This window comes from Acinonyx jubatus, chromosome F2 (genome assembly GCF_027475565.1).
Source record: "Acinonyx jubatus isolate Ajub_Pintada_27869175 chromosome F2, VMU_Ajub_asm_v1.0, whole genome shotgun sequence".
In the NCBI taxonomy this organism is placed as follows: Eukaryota; Metazoa; Chordata; class Mammalia; order Carnivora; family Felidae; genus Acinonyx; species Acinonyx jubatus.
This window is the reverse complement of record NC_069394.1, coordinates 19,129,467-19,148,892: the sequence shown is the minus strand read 5'-3', so window position 1 is coordinate 19,148,892 and position 19,426 is coordinate 19,129,467. Positions and strand designations below refer to the sequence as shown.

Genomic DNA, 19,426 nt, shown 5'->3' with positions numbered 1-19,426 from the left:
GGGAGGGGAGACCAGATATATCCTTGCCAAGGGAACACAGTAACTCCATGTGTTTCGTAGGTTTTGTTTTGTTGAAGTTATATCTCCAAAGTGAACCAATAATTATGACTTGGAGAACTCTTTCAGTCAATTCAACTGGTCAAAGAAATTGGTTCCTAAATTTTTAGATGCCTTACTGGGATTCCAAAGCTCATTCCACGTTGTCTACCTCGAGGCTGGATTCTCAAGTAAAAAGTGGTTAAAGATAAAAGCAGGCACAAAGGAGAGACCTAAAAGGCCCAGAAACCTCAGGTCAGCGTCTGCTCCTCCAAGGGCATCGAGCAAGGAACTTCTGGCAAATAGCACTTCGTGTAAACCACCACTCACGGAAGGAGAGGTGGCAGAGCTGAAGTACAGATGCACACACTTTGGAGCTAAGCTCCCTGGGAGGAACCCAGCCGAGCAGGTGCTCTGCCTTTGTATATGGTAAGCATGACAGGGCCCTTCAAAGGTATATGGGCAAGAGTGCAGGGACTGAGCTTAAGATGTCAGCTGTTCTGGGGAGTTATTTACCCATGCTGGGAAGAATGCTGAAAGCTCGCCCTCTTTAAAATGACAAATGACAAGGCCCCTGTATGAGGGAAAGAGGGAGCCACAGGGCCCGACCAGTGTTAACACAGCCACTGTGTTATGTAGAGATGGTACATTTGGCAAAACTGTTGCCTGCAGAACCTGGAAAAGAGTTGTGTCTGATGCGCTCACGGAGTATTTGGGTTATTTCTAGGCAGAATGTTAAAAAAAAAAAAAAAAGTGTCATTAGGCCATTTGTTAATTTAGCTGCATCTGGTAAGATGCAGGAAAAGATAGATGAGCCAAAGGAGGAACTGTGTGGTTTTCCAGCATTTCGAGGAGATACTGAAGTCTTAGGACATTGTGAGTCAGAGAAGTGAAATGGTTTCTCACTTCCAGTTACTTCCAATGGCAAAAGATTCTCCAAGGAAAAAGATCAAACCTAAGGTGTGGTTATATGATCCTTTATTAAGACCTTAGAAATATTTAGGGCGAATGATTTAAAAGTAGACCCTGTCAGCTAGACAAAAGGGTTTTTAAGAATCTTAAGGGTGTTGTCCCCCAGGGACTCAGACACGAAAGTGAGGAGAGACCTGTCCTGAAGAGAATGGTGAACGTGACCACCATCTAATGGACTAGACGAGAACTTGATAAACCACGCCCACAACATATATTTTTGAGACATAATTCACATATCATAAAAGTCACCCTGTAAAGTGTATAATACAGTGGGTTTAGTACATTCACAAAGTTGTGCAGTCAGCACCACTACCTAATTCCAGAACATTTCCATCACCCCAAACAGAAACACCATTATCTATAAGCAGTCATTTTGTATTCTCCCTCCTCCCAGCCCCTGGCAAACAGTAATCTACTTTCTGTCTCTATGGATTTGCCTCTTCTGGACATTTTGTGTACGTTGACTCATAACAGTTTATGGCTTTTTGTGTCTGGCTTCTTTTTCTTAGCATGAGGTTTTCAGGGTTCATCCCATGTTGTAACGTGTCCGTATTTCATTCTTTTTTATAGCCAAATGTTTTGTTTATCACTAATTATTGGACATTTGGGCTGGTTGCACGTTTTGGCTGTCATGAATAACGCTGCTGTGGACGTTTGTGTGCAAGTTTTTTGCATAGACATAAGTTTTCCATTATCTTGGGCATACGCTTATGAGTAGAATTGCTCAACTATATGGTAACTCCACATTTTAACTTTTTTGTTTTAACTGTTTTCCAAAGCAGCTGTACCCTCTGGCATTTCCACCAGCCAATAATGTAGTAGCGTTCCAAATTCTCAACATCCTTCCCAACACTTGTAATGATCTGCCTTCTTGACGAGTGATGTGAAGTATGAGGTGGTATCTCATTGCAGTTCTGATCTGCATTTTCCAGATGACTACTGATGTTCAGCATTTTTTCATGTGCCTGTTGCCCATTTACAGATCTTTGGAGAACTGTCCACTCAGATCCCTTGACCACTTTTAATTGGCTTGTTTGTCCTTTTATTGTTGAGTTGTAAGAGGTCTTTATATATTCTGGATTCTAGCCCCTTATCAGATACGTGACTTATGGATATTTTCTCCCATTCTGTGGGTTATCTTTTCTCTTGCTTTATAGTTTTATTTCTTATATTTAGGTCTGTGATCTATTTTGAGTTAATTTTTGTGTATGATATGATTAGATGCTGATGCCGTATTTGGAATGTTCAATTCCAGGGCTGTGAGAGTAAAGAAGAAAAGGGAAAAGAGGTGGGGAAAGCAGGAGAGCAAAGCAGGTGATACATTATTCAGTGGCCACTGCTTCATGAGGCCCAAAGAAACACATCCAGTCCCCTAGCAGGTGTCTTCTCAGTCACAGGGATTGTCTTAGGATACAAGGTGTGTGGAGAAACCCTGTCACAGGGATGTACCCAAGAAAAGGGAAGAGGATTCTTTTTCTGCTTGGCTCCTTCCTATTACTATCTCCTGTTTGGCCCCACAAAGATTTAAATCCTGTGCAGTTCTGGATTGCTCAGGTCATTAGTGGCTGCTCAGGACACAGTTTGTTTGTTTTGTTTTTAATTGTTTTAATGTTTATTTTTGAGAGAGAGAGACAGAGTGAGAGCAGGGGAGGGGCAGAGAGAGAGAGAGAGAGAGAGAGAGACACACACACACAGAATCCAAAGCAGGCTCCAGCCTCTGAGCTGTCAGCACAGAGCCCGGCGCGGGGCTCAAACTCTTGAACTGCAAGATCATGACATGGGCCGAAGTCGGATGCGTAACTGACTGAGCCGCCCAGGCGCCCCAGGATACCAGTTTTTATCCCCTACAGTGTGTGGCTTTTCACCCAAGTCTGAAATTGATGACAAAACTCGGGAACTCAAGGATGCATCTCCTTAGCTTGGCTGTGGTGGTGCCTATGGTTAAGCAAGCAGCTGAGAGTCTAGGCCACCGAATGATGGCATCGAGGGAATCTGAGATGAATAGGATGTGTCTACCGCAGTAACATAACCTACATGCACTCAGGATTGTTTAAGAAAAAAAAATTTTTAATGTTTATTTTTGAGAGAGAGAGAGAGTGCAAGTGTGAGCAGGGGAGGGGCAGAGGGAAAGGGAGACCCAAAATCTGAAGCACACTCCAGGCTCTGAGCCATCAGCACGGAACCCGACTAGGGACTGAACCTCATGAGCTGTGAGATCATGACCTGAGCCGAAGTCAGATGCTTAACCGATGGAGCCGCCCAGGCGCCCCAGGATTTTTTTTAAAGTTGATATCCCCTAGTGGCGCCTGGGTGGCACCGTCGGCTAAGCATCTGACTTGGGCTCAGGTCATGATCTCATGGTTTGTGAGATCAAGCCTCGCACTGGGCTCTGCGCTGACAGTGCGGAGCCTGCTTGGGATTCTCTGTCTCCCCCTCTCTCTCTGCCCCTCCCCCACTTGCATGCATGCTCCCTCTCACTCTTGACTGCTGCCTCTCTCTCTCTCAAAATAAATAAGTAAACTTAAAAAAAAAAAAGATTGAGATCCCCTAACTGTAAGGTAAAGAAGTTTTAGAAAAGGACGATAATGATAGTAAGATAATAATGCATTTCAATATGGAGATGCTGGGGTACAACTCCACTAAAAGATAAAAGTAGTCGACTATTTTTGCCTACATTCAGTGTGAATGAGGCACATCCAAGTAGCCAGGTGTTCTGTGTTGATGATTCTAGTCCCATGTACGTACGCACTTGGCTAAGGGTGAGTTGTTTTTATAAAACATTTTATAAAATACCCTGAGCCAAACAAAAACACAGTCTTCCTTCCATGTGCATGGTAGCTGCACACCTAGAAAATTCAGAATATATTGAACCAGTCAAAAAGTGTTCTTGTATGTAAAATGTAGTGAGGGTCTAGGCTCAGATAATTATGTTTTTCACCTACATGAACATCTCAGAGGACAAAACAATTCCACTGGATGTGGGGACTGTCATCACCTGGCAGGAAGTCTACCAGCCGTGGTTCTTGTTCAGTAAATACTGTGTCCCCCCATCCCCCACCCCCGCATCGTTGTGATGACAAAACCACACCAGCACAGATTTCCAAAATGCCCTGGCAGGTGCCACTCTTCCTGAGAAACACTAAAAAAAAAAAAAAAAAGGAGGGACTGTATATCTATGTATCTGTGGTTTTATCTACATTTTGCAGAACTTGCATTTAGCCATTTTGTCCACGTTAGCACTTAGAGACAGATCAGTCTTCTAATACATCAGTGTGCCAAGATTTATTTAGCTTATTCATTGACCTTTTTAGCTTCTTGTTCCAAACATGCTGCAAAGATGATCCTTCTATGTTAGTCTACTTACATCTCTAGAATAAATCTTAAAATCAAAAGGTATGTGTATTTTAAAATTTTTATAGATTTTGCCAAATGCCTTCCAAATTATTGCCAAATGTACACCTACTAATGGGCTTATAAATACCCGTTTTCCCATCACTCTCCACCACTAGGTTATTATGGAGAGTTTTAATCTTGGCCAATTGATTCTTTAGGGATAAAAACAAGGCATTTAAGTGTCCTATTTAAAGCCATTTTCAGATAATTTTATATTGCCTAGCAACCCCCCAGCCTTGATTTGTCTTTTTACTATATATAGGACATTCATGTGGAAAAGAGATCGGACTTCAGTGTTTTCTAGGGTATAACAGATTCATGACTGAAAGTCAGGCGGACCTAAGTTTTGGCTCTAAAAATGAAAGGACTTTCCAACAACTCTAGTCATCCAGCAGAGGAATGACCTGCCTCAGGAGAGCGGGAGCCCCATCCCATAGCTGAACACTTCCAATTTCAGGCAGAATGAACACTGCAAGCGATGTTCAGGAAGAGTCACCTGAGTTTAGTGGAATATTATGCACGGTTGGTGTTTCCCAAAATGTAGCACTTGGACCAGTAGTGTATATGGTATGACTTCAGGTGGTACAAACTTTTTAAAGAATTTAATTGGTGTGTATTCATTTTTATATGTATACACTATGTTGCTATATTTCTAGCAAATATACCCTAAGATACACTAAGGTGGTGGTGTTAAAATTATAAACTTTTGGCAATAATGTGCTTGATGACCTCTAAATTCTCTTCAAAAGTGAGATTCTACAGTTTAAATGTAATCTCAATACTACTAAATTTTCAAATAGTAAAAAGACTTCCCAGCCATAGACTAAGCCATTATAAGCAATTAAAAACAAACCAAGTTGCAGTACTACATAAGATTTGAGTATTTGGAGCTTGGTATACAGGTCAAATCCCATGTATTTTTAGTTTAAAATAAGAGCCAAGATCCCTAAGCTCCAGATGAAGACCCATCCTGAAATCATACACAAAATCCCCACACACCAAACTTTCTAGTGGCATCTCCGTTACCCATTAGCACCTTCCAAGGCCAGTCTTGGAGGAAGAGCATAGTGGGATGTGTCTTCACATTCCGTCCGTGGCTATCATGAAACCACCAACCAGTCCACCATATTCAGAGGTGAATATTTATTTAATTCATATGTAAAGTTTACATGATATCCATGGTGCTATAAACATAGGCACATTTTTTTTAACTCAAGGTACATTCAAATATTACCCCCTCACCCCAGCCCACTCCCCTCAAGATGGACTAATATTTGTAAAACAAGGGCCCGAAAGGCCCTGCTCATTAATTGTAGGAGAATGCATTTTTCAGCATTTTAATTCCATAAATTGATAGAATTAAACGCCTCCACGTGGATGTTTTTAAGACGTTTATGATTTTTTTCTTCTACTTAGCTCAAGTCAGGAAAGAGATTGCTTTCTATATTCCTGTTGGCCTTCTTCAAATCCCTGGGATGCTTAGGGATCACCTAACCACACCTACCAGCAAAATGGGTAGCTTCTCAGTAAGTACAGTTAAAACATCAGTCATTTGTATTGATTTACCCTTAAAGGGACAAATGTGAATTTAATAATTCATTGATTCAAATAAGAAACGGACTGAGCACAAAGCAGATTGGACAAAAACAAATTCCCCAAAATGACGCAGTGACTGTATCCAGACATAGGACTTTGTGTCTTTCACAACATCCATAACACACATCAAGACGAGATTAAAATCTACAGTATAAAATCATTGTAATTTGCTGAATTCAGAACAAGGAAAAATGAGTACTTGAAATTGATTCATCATAGCCACTCAGATATGATACACTTTAACTGTGAAGGAAAAAAAAATGATCCGTATACACAATTCTCTTAGTAAAATTGTCTATTTCTTGCTAATAACACATTTTTATTCAGAAAATGCATAAATTTATTCAAATGTATATTTTCTAAAATATAAATATTTAAATTAAGTTTTTGTAAATGCAGAGAATGTAGTTTGTTGACCCCCACCCAGATATTAATCAGTCTAAAACTTAATGTGATGAAGAAATATTTGTAATTATCATTTTAATTTGTCTATAAATATATAATAGGATCTTTGCAATTTAATTATGAGCAATTAACTCATACTTCATGTAGTCATGAGCACCTTAGATTACATTGTTGAACTATTGGCATTAATGTATGTATTTCAATGTTATTTACAATGCATAAGTATAATTCTCTTGTATAACAACATTCCAGTGACTTCAAAAATATGTCATGAAAGAGTTCGGTATAATTTACAAATGCATCAAAGCTTTCCTGTAGTATTCAGGGTGGGACTTCACTCCTCAGCATTTTAAAATAAGAAACCAAAAAGAAAGAAAAGAAAAGAAGAGAAGAAAGAAAAAAGAAAAATCAGTGTCCTAAAGCTGTTTCCAAAGTGTTTTTTGTTTTGTTTTGTTTTGTTTTATTTTGTTTTTTTTAAACACCAGTTTCAACAAGATGCCCTGACAGAAAGGAGTTCTAGAAATGTTTGAATAGTACACGGGTCCCCCCTTGAAGAATCTCAGTGTATACATTAAAGCCCTTGAGGGGGCCCACAATCATGAAATCTGTTTAACGTTTCTTACCTTGGTGTGTAACACACTTTAACATACAAACCTCTTATTCTCCCCCAACAAAACACGTCTGTTGACGCCCTTTGGAACTAGCGTTACATGACAGACACTTTGGGAAACACAAATCTAAAACCAGCTTTGTAACTCAATAAACATCTGGTGGGCAAAATTACATTCCTTTAAGACCGTTTCACTTTTAAAAGCTCTTTGCATAGGTATTTGCTAAAAGTTCTGCAAAAACGCATAGGTCCAATCCAGAACATTTCTTTATGTACATTACAGGGGGAAGAAGGGTTACAAATGCTTATGGAACCTCTAGAGCTAATTTTTAAGGTTTGAGGAAAGGGACTCCAAAATCAAATGATACTGGTGTCTTTCTACTGAATTTGTATTGAAAGGTAAAAATAAAGGCATTAAATCAGAAATATGCTCTATGTTGTCTGAAAATATTCTTGTAGAAAAATATCAGGTCATTATATTATTTCCCTGGAATTCCTAAGAGCTGCGGATGCTGTCAACAGATTTGATTACCACTCTGGGTGTATGCGTAAAGCCCATCATCGTCCAGAATTATATGCGCTGCTCTATGATTGGTTCGAAAATGCATGCATACGAGCACAGGCAGGCACAAGGGTCAATAAATTGCTCAGTATTTCCACTGAAAACCACGAAATGGGGATAATTAGTTAATCTCATGTGAGCTGTTTTATATATATGTATGTATGTTATATATATAGGAGATACACGTATGTTTATATATATCTCAAATGACAATCTTTTAAAAAAATATCCATAATTTGCTTTCTATAAGTAAAGCTATCCGTCTTGGCTCTAAGATAACACACCTTGGTGTGAGTACAGTCTCCAGATGAATCATCTTTCAAGCACACGACTCTTCTGCAAAGCTCTGCACTATAAACAGTCTACTTTGGCTCAGATTCCACCAGCTCAGAGCTCAGATCAGTATCTGACGCTTTATTTAATTCCTGCTCGGCATATGCTAATGAGAATACTTCAGACTCCTTGTACATCACTGAAAGATAATTCATTAAGAAAAAAATTACAGCTGCTTCATACTTAAGTAAAAGGTGGGTTTCCAATTTGAAGCACTTCTCTTTCCTTACCAGCAAAGTCAACTCAATTAGAAGTAGGCAATCAATCACACTAAAACAAGGGATCATTGTTATCGGGGGTGGGGGAGGTCAATGTGTCCATTTCTCATCTGGTCAGCCCTTGCTTACCTGGGTGAACCAGTTGCCTAGACACTGGTATGATTAAGATCTGCACACGCTGTTCTAATGTTCATGTACTTGATTGTCGTGATTTCAAAGCTATGCTTATGTATTCCCATTCGCCCTCACCTCTTTACCCTTCTACCGTTCTAAAAAGCAATTTTTCTCCTGATATTCCTTGCGGTATTTTCTTGGGGCACCCCCTTGTAGTTGGTGAAGCTGATGGAGAAGTCTGGGGCAGCTGAGGACTCGGGGATCTAAAGCTGACCGCGGCAGACCTGCTATGCTACCTCTCCCCGCTCGCCGAGCAGCCGATCTGACGTCCCACAGCAGCCCTCCTGTCCAAGGCAAGCCATCCCCCTGCTCAGGCCACCAAGCCCAGTCTTGTGATCTTCGCTGACAGGAAGGAGTGAATGATGAACACGATCGGCTTGGGGCAGGAGTGAAGGTCCAGTTGCTGAAATTTAAAAAGAAGAGAGCGTGAGAGATTTTCAATCAATGCTTGATACAGAATAGCGATTTGCACATCAAATGGATCTGAGCACTTCCTGCTTTTAAATGGGAACTGAATCAATTATGGCTGTAAATCCTTGCCCCCCCCACCCCCTCAGTGAGATTTAAAAGCTAACTCTTTGAACTTATTCTTTACATCTCATATCTTTTTTTTTTCCGAAATAGGTTCTGTGAAATTTATATATACCAGTAGCATCCATATTGATGTTGCCTTTCTTGACTGTCTAAACCATTTATTTTTGGTATCACAATAGTGATATTATTTATGTTGGATTAGGTCCAGCTTGGAGGAGCACTAAATTTCACATCTGAAGATTAAATTTGAGTCCTGGTTTTGACACTTTTTTTTTCCTTTTAACACTTTTTAGATATACAATCTGGGACAAGTCACTTGAAATTTTTCTTAGTCTTACCTAATTTACAGGGTAAATAGAGTATTAAATAAGATACTGTATGTGAAATCCAGCATACAGGGGCAACTGGGTGGCTCACTTGGTTAAACATCTGTCTGACTCTTAGTTTCGGCTCAAGTCGTGATCTCACGGTTTATGGGTTCGAGCCCCGCATGGGGCTCTGCGCTGACAGTGTGGAGCCTGCTTGGGATCCTCTCTCTCTCCCTCTCTCTCTGCCTTTCCCCTGAGCTGTCTGTCTCTCTCTCAAAATAAATAACAGAAAAAGAGAATTCGGAATGCAGAAGCCCTAGGGCTAAGCAGCTGTGTCCCCAGGGTCCTGTGCTCTTGAATTGTAAGCATGTGGGTCACATGTCTGTTAAGTCCCCTGCTCCGTGTGTGCCTACATGTGTCTCCACCCATGACCAGAGCATAAGAGTCAGAATGCAACTTTTGGAAGTAATCTTAAAGATTACCCACTTTAGTCACTGTATTTTATGGACAGAGAGACTCAGATCCAAAGAAATACAAGGACTTGCCCAAGACAACTGGTGAGTTAGTTACAGACTCAGAACATGGGTGTCTTGACCCTCAACTCCATCTCAATAGCACATCTCTGCTCCCTTCCTTGGAAAAGGAGAGGAAAGGCTGGGTGGTGCCTGCCTCCTGGGGTTGCTGACTTGACCTGGGGGAGCTATGTGTGAACTTGCACTCACCAGCTGAATGGACTGGCAGCAAAAACAGTCCTTCCTAAATCTCCCGAGTCAGGTTATAATTACAGGCTTCAGGAAGGCTGAAATTTAGACCTAAGTGATTTTCCTCATGGGCAAAAATAGCCTTGATTTTTCAAGCCAAGGATAGCAAGAGACTTTTTTTTTTTTTTGCTAGGGAGCAGTCCCCTTTAGGAAAAAGCACGCAGTTGAGTGATTGATAAGAGCAGCAACTGAACTACAAGTATTCTTAGCGAAAGGGACTTTCTAGTCACTTATTTCCAAACTGGTGCTTCAGGCTGAACCTAATGACTGAAACACACAAATCCTATAAAATCCTGTGGATCCATTTTAAAGGTTAGGGAAATGACTGGCTGGAAACTGTTCTCAGAAAGTGAGTTCAGATGAGCAGCCAGGCATAGGGTGTTGGATTCCTCACGGCCACAGGTGATACCCACAGTGAGAAGTGCTGGGTTATGTGGGGCCGGTGGTGTCTCGGGACCCAGAACAGCAGTGCTCGTGACTTTGAAATGAAGGCCTTATGCTAACAGCTTAAACGAGGTCCTATGTCTTCCGGAGAATGTCAAGAACTATACTTGCTTTCTAGAAAGAACATGCAAATTCCCACCCTTTCATAGAACTGAAGAAGTACACTGTTATTGTTGTAACAGGCAGTAATGATCACAGCAAATTGTGAATTTCAATACACTGGCTGTTTGCATTGATCTAAGTCTAAAAGTTACTCTGACAAATTTGCTAATTTTGTTAGACATTATTTGCCATTAGCCCGAAACTTCTGGGCTCTTGTCTGGCTCTCTCTCCATGCAGGTATTGACCACATTTCTTTGTTCCCCACCATCCCTTCTACTCTGCCCCTCGTCCAGACCCTCTGCCTCTGTGCTGTGCACCTTGCAGACCTCCCGGATGGTGGGCATTGCGCATGTCACGCCCCCGCACCCCCCACACCAGCACGGATGCCCAGGTTAGATTAGACGCTTGAGACTTTTTAAGAATGAATGGTGCATTTTGAAGCTGGTGGGACCCCATTTAATGAGAATTTAATGCTGACTTTGTAAAAGATTCTTTGATTCAAATATTGATTTGCTAGTGGAAAATGAGACAAAAGTTAGGAACTGTGAGATACTTGGATCTAATCATAGTTTTTCTAGGATCAAACAAGACATGAGCCTGCAGGTACTTTGTAAATAGTCAATTGCTAAATAAACATAAGTCAGCGTTACGTTTGCAAGCCATCACAGATGTGCCGCCCAGCAAAACATGAAATCGCACTGTCTACAGAAATACACTTACGATCTCTCCATCTTTGCCTCCAAAATCCAAATACAGCATCCTGATTCCATCATCTGAAGACATTTTCAGCTTCTCATAGGGAGACTGTAAGATGGTCTTGGGAAAGGCACCCTCCTGTGGTTCCGTGGTAATAGAAAATCCATTCTCGTAATGTATGGTCAGGCAGCACGCCTGGTTTTTGTAGGTGCAGGCTGAGGGGGAGACAGGAGACACAGCGGTGTGAGTAGCGAGGTCGGTCCATTTTCCCAGGCACTTAACTTACAAGTCTCCTCAATCCCAGGGCCAGCCACACATTTCTCAAGTTGAAAAATCAATCACTGCTCATGAAAATATTCTCCTTGGATGGATTTTGATAATGTATCTTAACTTGCCCCATGAACCCAAGGGAAAGAAGCTGAAAGAATTCCTTTTGCTGGGATTTGCTGACTTTTATCTGGGCTCTCGCCCTTCTCTGACCCTCTGATAGCACACACGTGGACAGGTATACTTGCCTGCCACTTGCCTTGTCCAAAGCCGGAAAAAACCTGACATTTCATGTAGGATAAGCTACCTCTGATTGGCCATCATCAACATCACCACACACACACACACACACACACACACACACACGCCCCAATGCCATGTGTCTACCGGCTGGTGAAAGAAACAAGCTTTCCTCCGTGACATTACCAAAGTTAGCACACCTAAGAGGTCAAGAGCAAGTAGCCTAAAAACCACCTCATTTTTAATTTTTAAAAAGTCCAACAAAGCTCACTTTTTAAACTAATGAGGGTTTTAAATGTTTTCTCTGATGATCTGATGATCTTGGGTCCTAGAAAAGCTGTGTAGTAGGATAGATACCAGATGTGGTATCTTCCGTGGTGAATGCTGTTTCCTCTCTGCCCAGTGTGGCATTCAGGAGCCCCAGGGAGTGTTCACAAGGTGCTGTGTGATCCAAAGGCACAAAATTAAAATCCCTTGATGACAACAGGTGCCAGCTTTTGTGCGTGGTCCTCACTGTGTTTAGGAAAAGTGACCAGCACTCTAAGCTTATGAGCGGGATGCAGCCTTGCCTCAGAATCCTACTTCCTATTTAGGAAGACTTGTGAATGTTTACACCCCTGATCAAAGAGTTCTGAAAAAGGTTATTAAGTATCAGATTGGATTTTTTTTGCCTCACAGAACACCACAATTAACAGACCCTGGCAAGTAAATTGGCTGAGCCGTTCATACACATCTGAAAGCTCTTTAGGGAAACCAGGATATTTTCTTGGCTGGGGATGGGGATTGGGAAGAGGAAGAGGATGGGCATTATGATTGCTCTATATCAACATTAGCTCAGCTTGGCTTTATAAACCAAACTGAATTTCACCTTACCACAAACTTCTGAAGCAGGACCTTAGCTTAATATTATAGGTGAAAAAAAGTGACGCCCAGACAGGTGAAATGTGTCCCAACTTAGGTGGTTTAGAATTCAAAATTCAAGTTCTTTCCACTCCATGACATGTCTCTTTCTCCTTCTCTGGAAGTCAGGATATAGAGGGATGTGGAGAGGGACCTTGGCAAAGAGGCAGAGTAATGACTGTATGGTCAGGGGGCCTTTAGAGTTTGGGGGAAGACACAGGGGACTCACAGAATGAGGCGGCTTTTAATTGAAGCTCTGCTTAAAACCCATACCCCTCCTTCTGACTTCCCACAGGCATCTTTCAATTTGTAACTAAGAGCTGATATTTCCCAAAGGTGTACTACAATCTCTAATAGATTTCTGAGTCCTGGGCAGAGCCCCTCAGTAAATCTCATACTCTCAGAAGGTCCGTAGGCCTCTAGCACCTCCACAGTCCTAGGATAACCAAAGACAGTGGCATGGGTGTAGTTATGGCTTCCCATCTTGAATCCTTGTTTTTGACACTCTTTACTTCTATTACCTGCAAAATAGGTGGGCAAATGAGCTTTAAACATGCTTTTCTTCTTCCTTCCTCTATATTTGAACTTTAAAGCTATGCCATCAGATATTCCGAATTAACTGATTGTGGTTACTTTCAATTCTAGTTGACCTCAAATGGTATCCGTGGCCTTCATATAATGGAATTGGTTATCTCAAGATGTTCTCAATCCACACAGGGTAAACCGAACACATTATCAAGTTAATTGAAGCTCTGATTAAAACATAAGCCCCGTTCCCCTACTCCCTGCAGGCATCTTTCAATTTGTAACTGGGTTGCACCTTTGATCATTTCCGTAATTTCTCCTCTCCCACCACCCGGCTAGCTCCATCCACACAATTCATTGTTTATTTCCTTTGGCTGGTCTACCACCAGCCTCATTATTTTCCTGTCCAAGTAGAGTTCAACTTATTGAGAGAGACAGATTTTACAAAATCTGTGGAATGCAAACTAAACCAAATCCCTTTGGCCATCTCCATTCTTTCCTACAACACTCCTGAATTTATTGCAAGGAGCATGGCTCTTTCTGGTATTTACACATATAACTTAAGTTTAGTTTTCAGGTTTTCCAAATCTCAGCTCCAAAACTCTAGTTTTTCTTGCCATACAGATTCAGCATAAAAAAAAGTTTCAGCGACGCTCCAGAAAGGTTTCCAACAATGATGGAAAATAGTCGGGGCACCAATCAGTTTCAGGGTAACTACTAAAAGACACGGATTTTGTTGGTGCTGCTGCAGTGGAAATTCTACAAAACATCTGTTTTTTCATGTTTGCATGAGTAGAGGAAATGTGGAGAAACCGTACTACACATCTGAAAGATGTGTGTCCCATCTTTCAGAATATTCCTGAGTCCTGGGGGAAGCTGCTGCCTAGCGCGGTAGTGCTCCCAAAGTGGTCCAGGGCCCAGCAGCATCAGCACCACCTGCTATTTATTAGGTGCAGATTCTCAGGCCCCATCCCCAAGCTGCTGACTCAGAATCTCTGGGGGCAGAGGTCAGCAATCAGGCTTCTGAGAATAAAACAACAACAACAAAAACTTTTATTTCTGTTCTTTTTAGTGTGGCTAAAGTTTGGAAATGCTGTACCTAGGATGTCTTGTGGGCAATCCTGTTCCCCTAGAGCAAAGCTGTACAGTAGGACTTTCAGCCGTGATGGAAAGGTTCTAGATCTGCACTGTCCAACGTGGTAGCCATTAGGCACATGTAGTGACTGAGCTCTGGAAATGTGGCTGGTGTGACTGAGGGAGTAATTTAATTTTAATTCAATAATATTGGGGTGTCTGGGTGGCGCAGTCGGTTAAGCGTCCGACTTCAGCCAGGTCACGATCTCGCGGTCCGGGAGTTCAAGCCCCGCGTCAGGCTCTGGGCTGATGGCTCGGAGCCTGGAGCCTGTTTCCGATTCTGTGCCTCCCTCTCTCTCTGCCCCCCCCCCCCCCGTTCATGCTCTGTCTCTCTCTGTCCCAAAAATAAATAAATGTTGAAAAAAATAATAATAATATTTAAATAGCCACATATGACCAGAAGCCAGCATACTGGACCACACAGGTCTTGAGAAGTCATTACAAGAGTAATGACTAATAACTCTGAGTGAGCACTTACTATGTGTCAAGCACTGTTCTAGGAGCTTTACATGGATTATTTCTCATAATTCTCGACAACAATCCTATGAGGTAGGTACCGTTATTTTCTCTTTTTATGGATAATGGAAACAAGCAAGGCAAGTAAGAGTAAGAGATTAGGAAAGAAACAGGACTGGAATTTGAATCCAGGCCTTTCTGACTTAAATCCCACACTGTGGCTACCACCTTATACTGGATGCTCAGAGACACAGAGAAATGAAGGAACAGGCAGGAAAACATGATAGAAAGGGGTGAACGGAGAAGCAGCCTTATGGGACTCAACGTTGGATTTCCTGGAAGACTGTTGTTGAGGATACTAGCCACTCTGTCACACATGCCCTCTTTATGAGTGACCGCAGGACACCTGGAAGAGAGGTTGATCTTAGATCTCAGAGCTAGAAACAGTCTGCCTTACATCTCAGAATCAGGAACAACAGCATTATGGACACTGTTAACTGTACATTGTGCTGGCTGCTGAAAATCACTGGGCTAGTATGGAATCCACCTTAGCAAATGTACAAGATTTTACAGCACGTACTTTGTTCATTCATGTGACTTTAGATTCCTATTACTTCCTAGTCTCTAATTTTATCTTTGCCCAGTAAAAAATTAGATTATCTATATCTGTATATTTATATGTGCATGCATTTCTATCTATCATCTAGCTATCTGTCAATCGTCTATCGGTCACCTATCTATCCATCTGATTTGGAGAGTGGCATGAAAATTATTGATCACAGCAGCCTGTTTTCGGAGCAGTGGTATAGCGGTGAGATCTATGTCCTTGTAGACACTATAGTCAATGAGAAAGAGTCTTTAGAATGACACAGCCTAGTGTTACAGTTTTGTCATTTATGAGTTGTGTGATCTTGGATAAGTTACTTAACCTTTCTTTTTTTTTTTTTAATTTTTTTATTTTAACGTTTCTTTATCTTTGAGACCGAGAGAGACAGAGCATGAATGGGGGAGGGTCAGAGAGAGGGAGACACAGAATCCGAAACAGGCTCCAGGCTCTGAGCTGTCAGCACAGAGCCCGACGCGGGGCTCGAACTCACGGACCACGAGATCATGACCTGAGCTGGAGCCGGACGCTTAACCGACTGAGCCACCCAGGCGCCCTGATTACTTAACCTTTCTTAAGGATTTGCTTCCAGATTTGTAAAATCAGGTTGGCAAGGGAATTGTGTGCATTAGACAAGGTGAGGCAACATATTATGACCCTAGTCATACACACACCCCGGAATCAAAAGTTCTACAAACCTAAACAATATTTACACTGATTTTCCTATTCCATTTAATTTTTTAAATGTTGGTCTCGCCTCAATTCATTGATTTCTGGACCCCTAGTAGGGTTGTTTCTCATAGTATGAAAAACACTGAGGGGTGCCTGGGTAGCTCAGTCGGTTAAGCATCCGACTCTTGAGTTTCAGCTTAGATCATGATTTCGCGGTTTGTGAGTTCGAGCCCTGCATCAGATTCGGAGCTGACAGCAAGGAACCTGCTTGGGATGTGCTCTCTCCTCTCTCCCGGCCGCTCCCCCATGCTCACACGCTCTCTTTCTCGCTCTCTCAAAAATAAATAAATAAACTTAAAAAAAAAAAAGAAAAAGAAAAACACTGAGAGGCAGTAGATGAGATGCCTGGCACGTTGTGAGCACTCAATAAATAGTACAGTATAGAAGGTTCTTCCTTCTTTATACAAATCCCAGTTTCCACACTAACCGGCCCTGTCGTAGAGCTCTGCAGGAACATGGCTGCACTCACTGTGTGTTCCTTCCATCCAGCCTCGGCTTCTCCATCTATACCAGGGGCAGGGGTCACTGGTGGTTTCCCCTTTGCTGCTTCACCCCAGCTAGACACGTCTGTTTCCCGCTCTTTTTCACCAACTGGTTCCCCAGTTTTGTAAACAACTCTGTGAGCTACCAACACTAATGTGCAAGAATTGTATTCTGTGATAAGCTACTCAGAGTCAGTCTCTGTTGTTGATAACAAGAATCCTACTAGTTTGGGCCTCCAAAGTACATGCCTCCAGGAAGCCACCCAGGGTTACACAAGTAGGAAAATTACATCTGACTCTCCAAGTTACCAACTTTTCTTGAATGAAGGAGGAGAAAGGCTTGCTTTTCAGTAGGGCATACAGTGCCTTAATTTGGAAGAATTTAAGTGTACTTCTGGAATTCTCCACAGCCAAAAAGGCCAATAGTGGAAACTACTTTGAGGCCAGGGCACAGGAGAGGGCGTGCCGGTCCTGTGTCAGCCAGCAGTGCTCACCTGTGGTGACCTCGGTGACGAGTTCTGCCGAGTTGTGACATCCCTGTACGATGCTCCGCGTCCAATGGGAGAGGTCCCTGCTGGTCTCGGCCCTGAAGACATGTGTCTCGATCCCCTGCCTGGTGCCTGTTCGAGTAGCAAAGGACAGATCCACACCAGCCTGGGGCGATCCTTTGGCCGGACCTGAATGGACCAGCCTGTCGAGAAAGAGAGACAAATCTCCATCAAACTGTAAACCACTGTGTTCACCTGACCTGTCATCTGATCAAAGCTTCCACATTGATTTGCTCTCATTTTTCTGACCTAGGACCAAAGGGTCCAGCTTAACCCCAGTGTCCCCCGTGGTTTTCTGCCTTCTGCTCTGCCAGTCCCTCTCCAGGGCTACGGTGAGATTTAGAAAGTGCCCAGGGAGCTGTATCTGGCTGAATGTGCAGAGGAGTTGAATCACATGCCTTTAACTCCCACGAGACAAGTTCCACGATACCCACTGGGCCAAAAAGAGAATTGAGAAAGTGAGAGCGAGAACAACTTAAATAGTGTGTATAGTCCTCCCCATTCCATTCCTGGGCATAAGTATGTCCCGGTGCGAGCACAACATTGTTTCCTGGCTTAGCCTCCGTCCCCCTGCATGTCTTGCAGTTTGGCTCATCTGGGTGTACCGAATGCGTTTTTTAAGCACACAGCCTCCAAACACAAGCAAACCACCACGGGACTCCACTGAAGAAGCAGCAGTGGTAACACCTAGGAATAACTGGCGATGCTGGGCTTCCTGGGAAATGGAAAGAATGGCACTTACTGGAAGATTTAAGGGATTTCCAAGAGTGCTTTTTGCCACAGTTTGCACACTGACTTTAAAGCGCACGCTTTAAAGCATAAAATGTGACTCCCATCGTAAATATTTTCTGAAAGGCCAGACGGAAACCGTGAGGAATCACAGTCTCTGAGCCCTACCCCCTGAGCAGGCACTGGCTCCTCCTTCTCACGCCTCCCCTTTAAACCCCTGGATCTCTCCTGCTCCTCGATGTCTGATATCTCAAACTTCTTTGGGAAGAGACGCCCGTATCAATCATTTGCAGGATAGCACGAGTATAATCTAGTAAATGTGACTTCTCCCCAGGATATTTGCATTTTCAGTCTTATCTTTTGGTACAGAAAGAAACACTACCATTTGCCAGAGAAATTCCAGGTGTCTATTAACTCAGTGGAAGGGAGATGGGAGACTGACTTTTTTAGGCAAGGGGCTTGTTACCCCTAGATTAAAAATTGCACAAAGAAACCCAAAAGCTCATCTCCTCTTGTAAGCTTAGACACTGCAGAGCAAAATTACCGGTGAAATCAAACACAGTACCCTGTTGGATTTCTAGCAACAAGCTTCTTGTACAACTCTGAAAAGCTTTCTTTTACTCACAAAGCTGGAATTGGTGGCGGGGGTGGTTTGCAACGCCACCTTGAAGAAAAAGGTTTGTTGACAAGCTTTTTGATCGTAAAATTCTTTGAAGATAGAGAAGATTCCAAGAGATAATGAAGGCTGGCAAGAATGTGGGGGAAAGGGACCCCCTGCGCACTGTTGGTGGGAATGCAAATTGGTGCAGCCACCATGGAAAATAGTATGGAGGTTCTGCAAAAAAACTGAAATTAGAACTACCATAAGATCCAGCAATTCAATTCTGGGAATATGTCTGAAGAAAGTGCACTCAGTATCTCAGAGAGGTATCTGCAACCCCAAGTTTGTTACAGCATATTCACAATAGTTAAGATATAAAAACAACCTAAATGTCCATCGATGGATAAATGGATTTTAAAAATGTGGTACACACACACACACACACACACACACACACACATCCTGGAATATTACTCAGCCTTAAGAAAGAAGGAAACCCTGCCATTTGCAAGAGCATGGGTGAATATGGAGGGCACTATGGCTAAGTAAAATAAGGCAGGCAGAAAAAGACAAATGGTGGTATCATTCATATGTGGAATCTGAAAAAAAGTCAAACTCATAGAAACAGAGTAGAATGATGGTTGCCAGGGCTACAAGGTGGGAGAAACAGAGAGATGTTGGTCAAAGGGTACAAACTTTTAGTCATAAGATGAATAACCCCTGAGGATCTAATGTACACCATGATCACTATACTTAATAATACTGTATTGTATACTTGAAATTTACTAAGAGAATAGACCTTAGGCTATTCCCTCCATACACACACCAAAGTAACTATATTGAGAATATAGATGTATTAATTAACGTGATTGTGGTAATCATCTCACCATATATACATTGTGCACATTAGGCTTTATTTGTCAGTTATACCTTAATAGAAAGTAATAATAAAAGAGAAGTTCCATGAATCTCATTGAGAGAAGAATCTGGGACAGTGTGAAGGGAACTGTCTGTTGACATGGGTTTCAAAGTCTTGGTGAGGCTAAAGAAAAAAGAAAGCATTT

At 42.2% G+C, this 19,426-nt stretch overlaps 1 protein-coding gene across 2 annotated transcripts in view; it reads right to left on the bottom strand.

Annotated features, from left to right (window-relative positions):
* Positions 1-6,840: 6,840 nt before the first annotated feature.
* Positions 6,841-19,426, bottom strand: part of SNTB1 (syntrophin beta 1) — a 237,994-nt gene continuing 225,408 nt past the window's right edge. For both annotated transcript variants that reach the window (XM_027063978.2, XM_053208329.1), the window contains exons 6-8: positions 16,979-17,175; positions 11,169-11,359; positions 6,841-8,702 (exon numbers count right to left, since the gene is read on the bottom strand). In XM_027063978.2, coding sequence (XP_026919779.1) covers positions 8,610-8,702; positions 11,169-11,359; positions 16,979-17,175 — 481 coding nt within the window. In that variant the 3' untranslated portion in view covers positions 6,841-8,609. The remainder of the gene's footprint in view (positions 8,703-11,168; positions 11,360-16,978; positions 17,176-19,426) is intronic.